The sequence below is a fragment of the Typopeltis vanoorti genome, chromosome 8 (assembly GCF_054136105.1).
Source record: "Typopeltis vanoorti isolate ZY-2024b chromosome 8, IOZ_Tvanoo_1.0, whole genome shotgun sequence".
Taxonomy (NCBI): domain Eukaryota; kingdom Metazoa; phylum Arthropoda; class Arachnida; order Uropygi; family Thelyphonidae; genus Typopeltis; species Typopeltis vanoorti.
The window spans coordinates 65,922,758-65,935,243 of NC_143556.1; the positions used below are offsets into that span (position 1 = coordinate 65,922,758).

At 36.6% G+C, this 12,486-nt stretch overlaps 1 protein-coding gene across 1 annotated transcript in view; it reads left to right on the forward strand.

Annotated features, from left to right (window-relative positions):
- The window catches only part of LOC150104065 (uncharacterized), a 387,411-nt gene that overhangs the window by 168,742 nt on the left and 206,183 nt on the right, over positions 1-12,486 (forward strand). Inside the window, 1 exon segment of the mRNA XM_090396391.1 lies at positions 10,694-10,777. Coding sequence (XP_090252517.1) covers positions 10,694-10,777 — 84 coding nt within the window.

Here is a 12,486-nt window from a genome sequence, read left to right on the forward strand (position 1 = left end):
TTTGGACTTGTTATTTTATTTTATTTTATTTTTTATTTTTTGCTATCTGGCCTACAGTTTTCCGTAACTGTGGATTTTATTAGTTAACATGTATTACTGCAGAATAAGAACTACCACGTGCTTCAATTGGAATCGAATACACATTCCAGAAAAATCTTATAAGCGCTTCAATAACATGTAAACATGTCCTATTTGAAGCATTATGTGACCCTTCCTCGTCGCTTTCGCAAGTCTAATAAAGAGGATAGGGAATCGGACAACTGTGTACCACACAACTATGCAACTTTATCCATCGCCGAACGAACTGTGTATACTCGACAAGGAGCCGCCGAAAGATACTACGGAATCGATCAATTAGAGGACTTTTATCCGATAACGACTCGTCCTTCTTTTCCAGACTTTTATGGGGGGTATCCTTTGCCCTTTCATACTTCTGACACTGAATCATTGTCGGATGAAGCTGACATACGGACAAAGCCGATAGAGAGGAATGGACTACTCAATACCATTCAGGAAACTTACGGAACTCTTGACAACATTTCGGAATGCAGGATTCAGAACGGTCGAGAAACATGGATTCGTAATGTCTACAATAACGTTTCTTCTGCTTGGAATAGAAGGCATTCTTTTAGTTACACAAATTCTCGATCCGAAAGAGAACCACTCTGGGAGGAAAAACGGAAAGTTAGTTCAAAACCTTCAGTTAACTCCTGTCATCGCAAATCAAAACATCGTCCGTTTTCTGTTATTCAGGCAAGTGAATTTTTTAGTTTGAAATATCAGCTGTTTGATAATTTTAAGTATTATTTTATTTCCATGCATAACGAACAGGTCCATTTCTTAGGTGCTACTCCTCTTAAACACTATTATTATTATTATTATTATTATTACGGCTGTTTTTGGTTAGGAGTGTCCCTTATTTTAAATACATTGGCTATTTTTTACAAAAAAAAAAATTATATATATATATATATAATTTTAGGGCATTGTGAGTGAGTATTAAAGGCAATTATAGCAGAATAAAAGAGGAGGAAAAATTTTGTTTTGATACTAGGATGTCTTCAAATTCCATGTTCCTGCTGAAGGTTGTTTATAAACAACCATAATGCCCTAATATATATATATATATATATATATATATATATATATAATTTTTTTTTGAGTAAAAATAGCCAATGTATTTAAAATAAGGGACACTCCTAAACAAAAACAGGCTATAATAGCCGTATTATTAATAATAATAGGCCCATTTATTGTTATTTAGATAATACAGTTAGCTATGGGTTGTACAAAAATAGTTTTTTTTGTTTGTTTGTTTTTAATCCTATATGTACATATACCCTAACAACGGTCCTGTCGATGACAGGTTTACGTTTTGAGAATATAATATTAAGAGTGAGTTTTCTGATTTTTTGGTTTCCTGTTGTTATATGATTATTGATGTAGCGTTTCGGTAGTGATTAAATGTTTCCTTATGTAAAATGCATGTGCAAAAGAATAATTGCGCTCATTCAATAACTGCACACCCTGTGGCCTAATCCGCTGGCGAACGGTTTAAAACCACTGTAGACATTTGTAATCGCGTTGAGACTTTAACGTGCCGATGTAAGTCGCAGCGAGAGGTGATTAGACCTTTCTCTATACTTCTTGCGTATTTTTATCCGCTGGCGCGTGTTACGGGCTCAAATCCTATAAAACTGCAAATAAGGATTAATTCCCAAAATTATGACATTAAATTTAAATATTAATTTTAATCTCATGCCTCGTTCCCTTGTGTAATGCAATTTTCTGTATATCCACCCCCCCCCCCTTTTTTTTTTTAATGAATTTACATTCATTATTATACCGTTTGATTCTGTCTATGTTCTTGCATAAATCGTCGCGAAATAAATGTACGCAGGCGGTCTTTTTATTAAGTCCTCAAGGTTCAGGAGGACAGTAAATAAGATTAATGCGATTAAAGGCGTGATAACTTCTGAGATAGAATTATGAGGATGAATGCTTTAGAAAGTGATCGTAAAGCTTTCTCAGAAATAACGCGACCAAGGTCAAATTGATGAACGCTTTTATCATGCTTTCCATATGGCTGGTAAGCTTACAAAGGCAGCCTTGTGGCAGTGAAAACTCCATTCTATATCACTCAAGACTCCATTCTAACACGGGGTGATTGTCTGTTCGCTTGAGAAGTTTATGAATACTTCCTTTGTTAAGTCCACCAGAACCCATTATTGTCAAGATTAACGTCCTCTGTCTTCCGCTTAGGTTGCCTGCTTGACGTGACTGATATATTATAAGGGAGTGTGTATATGTATGGGGTGGGAGGGGGTCTTCTCACTTTTTAAGTAATGCTAATTAATTGATAGATGTTTACCAAGTTGATGTAATCGGTAGAGACTTCGAGGGGGATAGCGATAGAGAAAATCGTTTCGACAAAAAATTAGGCGAAAAAAAAACACATCCCTAGTTAAATGATTAAAAATGAAATCCATCTATATATTTTTGAATGATAATACAAATTGAACATTTGAGATAAATGCCATTACTGTAAAACTGAATTAAATTATATTAACGATGCTTGTCCTTCTCTAAGAAAAAATACTTCGCACCATCTAAAACTAAAGTGAATCCATCCTGAGGAGTTTCAGTGGTTGTTCATTTCATCAATGGGGAGCTCAAAGAGAAATACAAATGGTAGGAGAATATTGCATTTCAATTTGGAAAAAAAAATCAATTTATTCAAGTAAATGTTTACAAAATTATCTAATTAAAAATGGCATAAAACTACTATGAAAATGTAAAGCCTCAGATTCTGGATCATGGAGAGTTGTTTTTGAATTTTGGCTGAAGTTATGAGGCCATTACCTACCGATCAGCATATCAGGAGTCGTTGTCAAGGTTTTGGAGAAAGTAATCAAGAGAAAAATACAGGAATGGATAGATGAAATTGGGATACTGTATGGGGGACAGCATGGTTTTGTGAAGGGTAGATCATGCCTCACTAACTTGCTTACGTTTTATAACACAGTGACAGCTGAACTCATCATCATCAAATTCCTGCCATGTACCCTCAAGGGGTGTACAGGATATGATAGTGCTACATGAAAAAAAATTACATCATTACTACCTTCCTATCTACAATTTTCCTCCAAATCAGTCTGTTACTTGACAAGACTCCAACGTTATCAGATCTTATATTTCTATCATCAGGCACTTTGTACCGTATCAATCCACCTATATCTTGGTCTTCCTCTGGGTCGTTTTGCTGCCAACCTGGCAGAGAACACTTGTTTTGCTAATCTTTCTTTGCCCATTCTGTTTAAGTGACCATACCACCTGAGATTAGCTCTGCTAACGCATTCTTGGATGCTGACAATGTCAAGTTCTTTCCTAATATCCTCGTTTTTAATATGATATTGCCATTGATGCCATCTGTTCACACCTCTAATCTTTCTCAGGACTCTCATATCTGCGGTCTCTAGTCTTTGGTCAAGTATTTTACTTCTGACCCAGCTCTCAGATCCATAAGTTAAAACTGGTTTGAACACTGTCTTGTATACAGCTAATTTAGTGTTCTGACTAATTTGTCTCTTATTCCATATGAATTTATTCAGTTAACTTCCTGCCATACCAGCTTTGCTGATTCTGTTGTCTATTTCTATATTTAATTTACCATCTTCAGTAAAAATCGTGCCTAAGTAGCTGAAATGTTTCACTTGTTCCACAGGTTCTCCATTCACAACGCAGTTGACATTTTCAATGATTCTGCCTATTTTCATTGTCTTTTTATTGCTGACCTTTATACCATATCTATTACAACAGTTATTCAATTTAGTCAGAGAATCTTGCAGACTGGTAGCAGATTTATTTAGAAGTATGACATCATCTGCATAAAGCAAAGAGCTGATATTAACATCTCCAATTTTGATATCATGTTTAATACCACTTTCTTTCATAATGTGATCCATATAGATAATGAATAACAGAGGGGATAATGTACATCCTTGTCTCACACCAGATTTAACATTAAACCATCTTCCTATACTTCCTTCAATTCTAACTGCTGACTTACAACTGAAATAAAGACTAAGTATTGCTTGATATAATGCCCCATTGATACCATATAGTAGCGTATTGAATAGTTTCTCTCTTGCCACCTTGTCATATGCCTTTTCCAAATCGATAAAACTTAAATACAGATCTTTGTTATATTCCCATACTTTTTCCACTATTTGTTGTAAAGTGAAGATCTGATCCTGACAGCCTCTATTTGGCCTGAATCTAGCTTGTTCTTCACCAAGCTTTTCTTCCACAATTCTTCTCAACCGTTTCTCAAGTATACTTGCATAGATCTTGCCAGGAACACTCAGTAGGGAAATACCTCTGTAATTCTCACATTCAGTTTTATTTCCCTTTTTATATATGGGTACTATGAGAGCTCTACTCCAATCATCGGGAATTCGTCCCTGTGTCCAGGCTTTCTGAACTATCTTATACCACCATACTTCAGCATTTCTGGTCAAATATCATCTAATGGGTATGCAGTGATACTGCTGGACCTTGCTAAGGCCTTTGACAGGATACCCCATGGAATTCTAATCAGTAAACTGCAACATATGGGAATGGATATAGGGTTCGTGAGATGGATAGGAGGGTGGTTGATGGAGAGATATCAGAGAGTAGTTTATTCAGGGGTAGAGTCCAAAAGATGGCCTGTGACTAGTGGTGTGCCGCAGGGTTCTGTTCTTGGCCCACTGCTGTTTAATTTGTTCATTAACAATACAGGAAAAGATCTAAGGAGAACAGTTCATTTGTTCACTGATGATGCAAAGTTGGGTAGGGCAATAGTGAATGCAGATGCCGAATCTTGCAGGATGATTTGGATAGATTGGAGTTCTGGGCTAAGGAGAATGGATGTCAATTTAATGTGACAAAATGTAAGGTTATGCATTTCGGGGTGAAAAGATTAGCAGCAGTATACCACATTGTTGGAACTGTACTCCAGGAGATTGATGAGGCCAGGGAGTTGGGAGTGTTGGTGGATAGGGAGTTGAAGTTTAGGGGGCACATTGCAAAAATGGCTAAATGAGCTCATCAAATCACTTGGTTACTGAAGAATACTTTGACGAGCAGAGACAAGCAAGTTATTGTTCCTCTGTATTGAGCCTTGATAAGCCCTCATCTCGACTACTGTGCCCAGATCTGGGTGCCAGGGTTTCTTCTTGACGGGGAGGAGGTGGAGAGGATCCAGAAGCGAGTGGCCAAGATGATAGCAGGTCTATGGAATGAACCTTATGAGAACAGGTTGATGATTTGTGGGTTCCAGAAATTGGTTGATAGGCAGAAAAGAGGTGATATGATTGAGACATTCAAATTACTGAAGGGTTTCTATAAGATTAATTCAGAGGATATTTTTCAGAACAGGACTGGTAGTGGAAGGACTAGGGGCCATCCATGAAAACTGGGCAAGAGTGTGGTTAGCAAGGGTGTTAGAACTAGGTTTTTTACTTGGAGAGTGGTGAATGAGTGGAATAAGTTGTCAGAGTCTGTTGTGGGTGCCATGACTGTGAATGAGTTTAAGGGAAAGTATGATAGATACTGTGTGGATGTTGAGTAGTTGTTTAGGGCCTCCCTTGATGAGTCTAAGAATTCCTTGGAGTTGCCTGTAATAATAATAATAATTATATTTTCTGCATGTGTGTGTGTTAACTGAATGAGACTAACTCGTTTTGAGTTGAAAAGCCAGTCTAGAGGTTCTTCAGTGGGATTCAAACTCAAGCATTGGACAATGATTTATTAGATTTCGTTTGTCCTTTCTCACATAGCAAGTTTGCTCTGGCTGAGTAGCTTTTATTGAAATTTATTTAATATTAAGGATGCTTACTAAAATTTGTCATGGTTTAAATTGGATTGTTTTTAGTCATTTGTAGTAGTCATTTGTAGTAGTTTATGGAGATCAATTCAGAGTAATAAAAATATTATTCTACTACCACATGGCACCTCCATAAAGTCTGAAGGAGCATCATGGAAAGCTATCCACTCAACACCATATCACACTGCATGTTCTGGTACAGTGGTGCACCCAAGGAGGGGGCCAAGGGGCTCTGCCCCCCCCCAAAGAAAAAGGAAAGAACACTAGAAAATTTTCCAAAAATCTTTTCTTAATTAAAATTATTATTATTTTATTTATATTGTGTCGTGTCTTCTATTTCTATACTACTACTTATGAATAGCGGTCACATAAGGTGGGAATAACCTATAGCTCTCGGGAATCACGGCCACTGTTGAACGTGATTCAAACGATGTATTGCTCCGTCAGACCAAGCATTCTGGCTGTTTTGTGTGATGAAAATCCTGCACCCTCCATATTTGATTGATTAACTCATCTTGATAAAAAGGTCTGCTGATCATGACAAGAATTGAATTCAAGTCATTTCACTTGAAATCACATCCCATCATTTTTCCATTTGCACTATGAAGGCCCCAAATTTCAAATGATAATGAATTGGCTACAGTAAATTAGCAAAAAAACACTTGAGGTTTAGATATTATGATAATGAATAGTGTTGCTGTACACAATTGCTCTAGATAGATGAGACAACTAAGGCCATGAAAGTAGTGTATTGTGTGTGGTTAATGGAATTATTTTGTAGGAGGAAAAATATCATCTTTGTATGAGACTATTGGTTCACCTTCTGTTGAAAAGGCTTTATAAAAGTTTCCTTCCCAGACCATATTCGAACAACTATACAAGCATGCTATTGCAAAACCCACTTATTTCTTTTTAATTTTGTCCATACTTGTCATATGTTATCTCATAATAAAAAAGGCTTCATATAGTAAAAAAAAAAAAAAAAAAAACACTCAGGAAGCAAGTGACTGACTCTAATTTAGTAGTTATTATTTAGTAGTTATTGTAATTTACAATAATAAAAAAAGCATTCTAGTGCTATTTATGACATTGAAAAATTATTAATTGGGTGGATGGAAGACTCAGTTCAAAAGTGTGTGTGTGTGTTATGCTAAACTTAATGACAATTCAGACAAAGGGAAGAAATCTTTTCAAAGACATAAAATGAAAAGATCCAGAATATGCTCAATCCTTTGTGGCAAGGAATGGTTGGTTTGATAGTGGAGATGGAGAGTGGTTGACATACCCACTCTCCATCTAGCTGGTTGTGGGCTCAAAACTAGCTACAGGCAAAGATGTTTGTTCTTGATAGAAGATGCATTTCATTGCTTGGTGTGAGATTATCATTCACTTTGACATTGGAAGCCTGAAGTGTCTTGAAAAAGTTCCATGTCTTGTCTCTAGAGCAGAGTTTCCAGATATGTAAAAAAAATAAAATATATTAAAAAATAAAATTTAAAATATTATAAAATAAAAAATCCTTTTGGATTTCTTTTATTATTTACATGAAATAATTAATTCCCATGAAAGGTCGGTAATTCTATATTCCCAACTTTGCATGGGAATCACATAAAAAAAAAAAAAAAATCTTTGCCATCACTCTTCTCATTTCCAAGTCTAATAACATCCAAATCAATATTTCATCCTGTCCATCTCTATCAGCTAACAGTTTTTCTGTGGCATCATCCAGACTCTGATTATGAAAATGTTATTCATGTCTAATTTTTATGATAGTTTTCATTGAATATATATACAGGGTGTTCGGGATAAATTTGACAGTTTCGTAAGGAAAAAGAAAATCTTCTTTGTATCTATTAAATTTAATGAATTGACAAAAAACATTACAGGCAGAGTTAATTACAATACTATCAACAAGATTTACTCAAAATAACCACCATTAGCATCAATCACAGCTTCAATCCTGCTTCGGAACCTCGAACAAGCTGATGCTACAGTCTCCCTGGGAAGGGCCGCAAAAACTGTTTTAATTTTATCCATTAACTGGGCTTTTGTATTACTGGAAGTGCGATTGGTGTCTTTTTCAACTGCGCCCCATACAAAATAATCCATGGGGTTAAGGTCTGGGGAGTTTGGAGGCCAAACATTTGGACTGGTGAAGTCGTAGAAATTTTCAGACAACCATTTTTGACTTTTCCCAGAGGTGTGGCAAGGGGCCGAATCCTGCTGCCATACATACGGCCTACCATTGGCTACCCTTGTTATCCAGGGCTTGACTACAGTTAGCAACTCCACGAACAAAGCCCGAATTCCAGTGCCAGGGTTCTTCAACACCTGTTCCTGCAGATTTGCGAGGAATTCTGCTGTACGAACGCAATCAGATCGCCTGCTAGGGATCTTTTTTCTTGCTACATCCTCGTAGTCACCATTGCAAGTCTCTAGTTCATGCCTGATTGTTTTTACTGTATTCAGGGAGCATTGGGCAGCAGTCGTAATATCCTTATTTTGATGGCCGGCACGAATCATCATGATACAAGTTATTCTCTTCCATGATTCAGGTGGGTTCCAGCTATCCATCCTTTCTGACATCTTGTATATGAATGAAGAAGGGTCCAAACTTTTAAATGAAGAGAAGTGTGTGTTAATACATGTAACTTACGGAAAAATATAATTAATTATAAATATGTCAAATTTATCCCGAACACCCTGTATATATATATATATATTTTTTTTTTAAAATTATATTTTATTTTATAATAAATTTAGTTTAATCCTTTATCCAAGTGTGAGCAAACAAAGTTTACGCCTGAAAGTATCTTCAGGACTGAGGTAAGGAGGTACAACACCGGGCAACTCGTTGCAAAGGTGGAGCAAGCTAACATCACTCCTATCTCAGTATCTCCCATAATGCAAAACACATTTCCTTTCAGATATGTATAATGTTATGCATTAAGGGAAGGGCCACTACTCAGACTAGTTTCGACCTTTATTGAGGTCTCTTCAGTGGGGGCCAAGCCCAAGTGGAGATATCAGGCAGAAGCATTAACAAGGTCATCTCTACCTATAGGAGTTACCAAAAGGTGTGCCACCTTTTTATTAAATTACTCTGGATTTAGAGAAAGATGTTGAAAGTTTATTTTTCACTTGGTTAGACTATAATAAATTTAGTTTAATCCTTTATCCAAGTGTGAGCAAACAAAGTTTGCACCTGAAAGTATCTTCAGGACTGTGGTAAGGTGGTACAACACTGGGAAACTCGTTGCAAAAGGTGGAGCAAGCTAACATTACTCCTATCTCAGTATCTCCCATAATGCAAAACACATCTCCTTGTGGATATGTATAATGTTATGCATTAAGGGAAGGGCCACTACCCAGACTAGTTTCGACCTTTATTGAGGTCTCTTCAGTGGGAGCCAGGCCCAAGTGGAGATACCAGGCAGAAGCATTAGCAGGGTCATAACATTATACAGTCCGCGCGGTTAGCCTAGTGGCTATGTGCTTCGCAACCATATGCCTGGGGAAGGAGTGTCCTAGGTTCGATTCCCGTCGGTGACGTGAGGAGCTGAAGGATCTTCCTCAGCCATAGCCAAGTTAGCCAGTCTTGGGCGTGGACAGCAGGATTTTTTCCCCAGTTTATTCTGGGGTTTTTCATCCCGCAAAGCAGGCAAACTGGCCTTGAGAACTCATTGCTACAGGCCATAGGATACACCAGGGCATAATGCTGACCACCTTATCCTGTAAACGGAGTGAGGTCCGATGATCAATGGACCCCCGACACCGCAAGGTAAAAGAGGGTATAAGGAAGATGAGATAACATTATACATATCTGCAAGGAGATGTGTTTTGCATTATGGGAGATACTGAGATAGGAGTGATGTTAGTTTGCTCCACCTTTGCAACGAGTTACCCAGTGTTGTACCACCTTACCACAGTCCTGAAGATACTTTCAGGTGCAAACTTTATTTGTTCACACTTGGATAAAGGATTAAACTAAATTTATTATAGTCTAACCAAGTGAAAAATAAACTTTCAACATCTTTCTCTAAATCCAGAGTAATTTAATAAAAAGGTGGCACACTGTTTGGCAACTTCTATAGGTAGAGATGACCTTGCCTGGTATCTCCACTTTTGCCTGGCTCCCACTGAAGAGACCTTAATAAAGGTCGAAACTAGTCTGGGTAGTGGCCCTTTCCTTAATGCATAGCATTATACATATCTGCAAGGAGATGTGGTTTGCATTATGGGAGATACTGAGATAGGAGTGATGTTAGCTTGCTCCACCTTTGCAACAAGTTACCCGGTGTTGTACCACCTTACCCCAGTCCTGAAGATACTTTCAGGTGCAAACTTTGTTTGCTCACACTTGGATAAAGGAGCAAACTAAATTTATTATAGTCTAACCAAGTGAAAAATAAACTTTCAAAATTTGTTTTATTTTATTTTATTTTTTTCTTAAATCATTAAGTTGATTTTTACGAGCGTGTAAAAAAAAAAAAAAAAAAAAAAAAAAATTCACTCATATGGGAAAAGATTTCAACAGTGTTGACTGCATGTGTATTGTTGCACAACTGGGTTTTATATAAAATATTTTTTAATCTTTTGTTATATGAATAACCCAAATCATGATGGTTTTAAAAGTAACGGAGTCATTAATACTATGTTTTTTAATAATGGTAAATAAATAGTAAAAATAGTAACTTCAATTTTCAAGATGTTTTACTTGGTATTAGTATCTGAAACACCTAATATAATCTGTAAAAAGAGTAGAATAAGAGCTTAAGTTTTAAACAGTATAAATAATTATCATCTGTAAAATTTTTATTACAGGCTCATATGGTAGCTGCATTTGAACAGTCCCTTTCAAACATGACAAGTCGACTTCAGCATCTTACTGCCAGTTCAGAACAAAAAGTAAGTATATAAATTATTGGATTCCTAAAGTATTTTGGTTTAATTAGATGATAACAGTGAAATATTGGGCAGCAATTAATAATTCATTTCATAATGAATACTGTTTAGATTTTTTTATTTTTTTTAAAATAAGTTTCTCATCAGTGAACTTTAGACACAGCTTTAGGAACCAATAAGCGCAGGCTTGGAGCAGCACATTTACAAAGGTGGCATTCCATCATTATAATACTGTTGGAACATCAATGAATAAATAAATAAAAATAATAAACACAATTAAGTGAAAAGACGAAAAAATATTTTTGTTTGGAGAAGCAAAAAAAAAAACCCTTAGAGCCAGTTCTTGATGCATATACAGAATATGAAGCCACAATAACTTTTATAATTCTCTCTACTTAGTTGTTTTGGGGGTTTTGTCTTTTTTCTGCATCTAGTCTGTTTCTCTTTACTTGACTCTTCATGGTGGTGTGTGAATTAAAATTCGAAGGGATATGGAATATACAGTAATGGATTCTTTACTAAGCCATTGGAAATAACATACATTGGAAAGGGATTTGAGGAAGTTGTTGCAGGAAGTGAAGGATAATAGTGTCATGGGGAAGCTGTTAGCTTGCTGTCCAGATATGATAGTGAACTGAGAAGGAGAGCAATGATACTGAAAGACAAGATGGCTGAATTGTGTCTGGCAAAGAGTGTTCAATTTGTGAATGTATGGAATGAATTTGAAGTGAAGTTAGAATGGTTCAAAGCTGATGGGATGCATTTGAATGTGTTTGGTATTAGTTATTTGGAGCGATTGCTGTTTAATAAGAGTGCACAGGGTTCATATGAAATTAGTACCACTAAGAGTCAGAGAGAGTTGAGAAGCAGGTTGTGGGAAGAGGATGGATACAAGGTGAGGAAGTGATCATAGCAGAGCAAAGTGATGCAGTGCAAAATGATGGGGATGACAAGAATATAAATGAAAATCAGAGTAAGGATCAGGGAAACAGGGATGGTCGGAATGAAGAGAGAAGTGCACTATATCCGAGAAAGTAAAGAGTGATTGTGTTGATGGGATGGCCTCAAAGAGTGGAGAATTGTTATGCTTATATACTAATGTATGGAACATCAGAAATAAAGGGGGCTGAGTTTGTAGCATTGATTGAATCAGTATACCCAAAGATAATAAACATAAGTGAAACTTGGTTGACTGAGGATTATATACTGTCTGGACTTGAAATAGTAGGATATAGAAGGATAGGAATGGTTTACAAGCTACAGAGGATAGGAATAAATAGTATACTGGTTAGATGGATTGGAGATTGGCTCTCTGAACAATACCACCAAGTTGCGTATGATGGAGCCATGTCTCAGAAAAGGAAGGTGAGTAGTGGCATGCCTCAGGTTTCTGTTCTTGGATTCCTACTATTTAACTTATTTATTAATGATATTTCATGTGGATTGACTGGGGATCTTCAAATGTTTGCTGATGATGCAAAGTTAGGTAAAATTATAAGGAGTAGTGCTGATGTTAATTCTCTACAAGAAGATTTGAATAGACTTTTAGCTTAGACAAATGAGTGAGGTTACAGTTTTAATATTAATAAATGCAAGGTGCTACACTTTGGGGTGCAGGGACATAAGGCTACATACTGTATTGGTAGAGCTGTATGTCAGGAAGGGGATGAGATTTGGGATCTTAGAGTGATGTAGACAGTGGACTGAAGTTC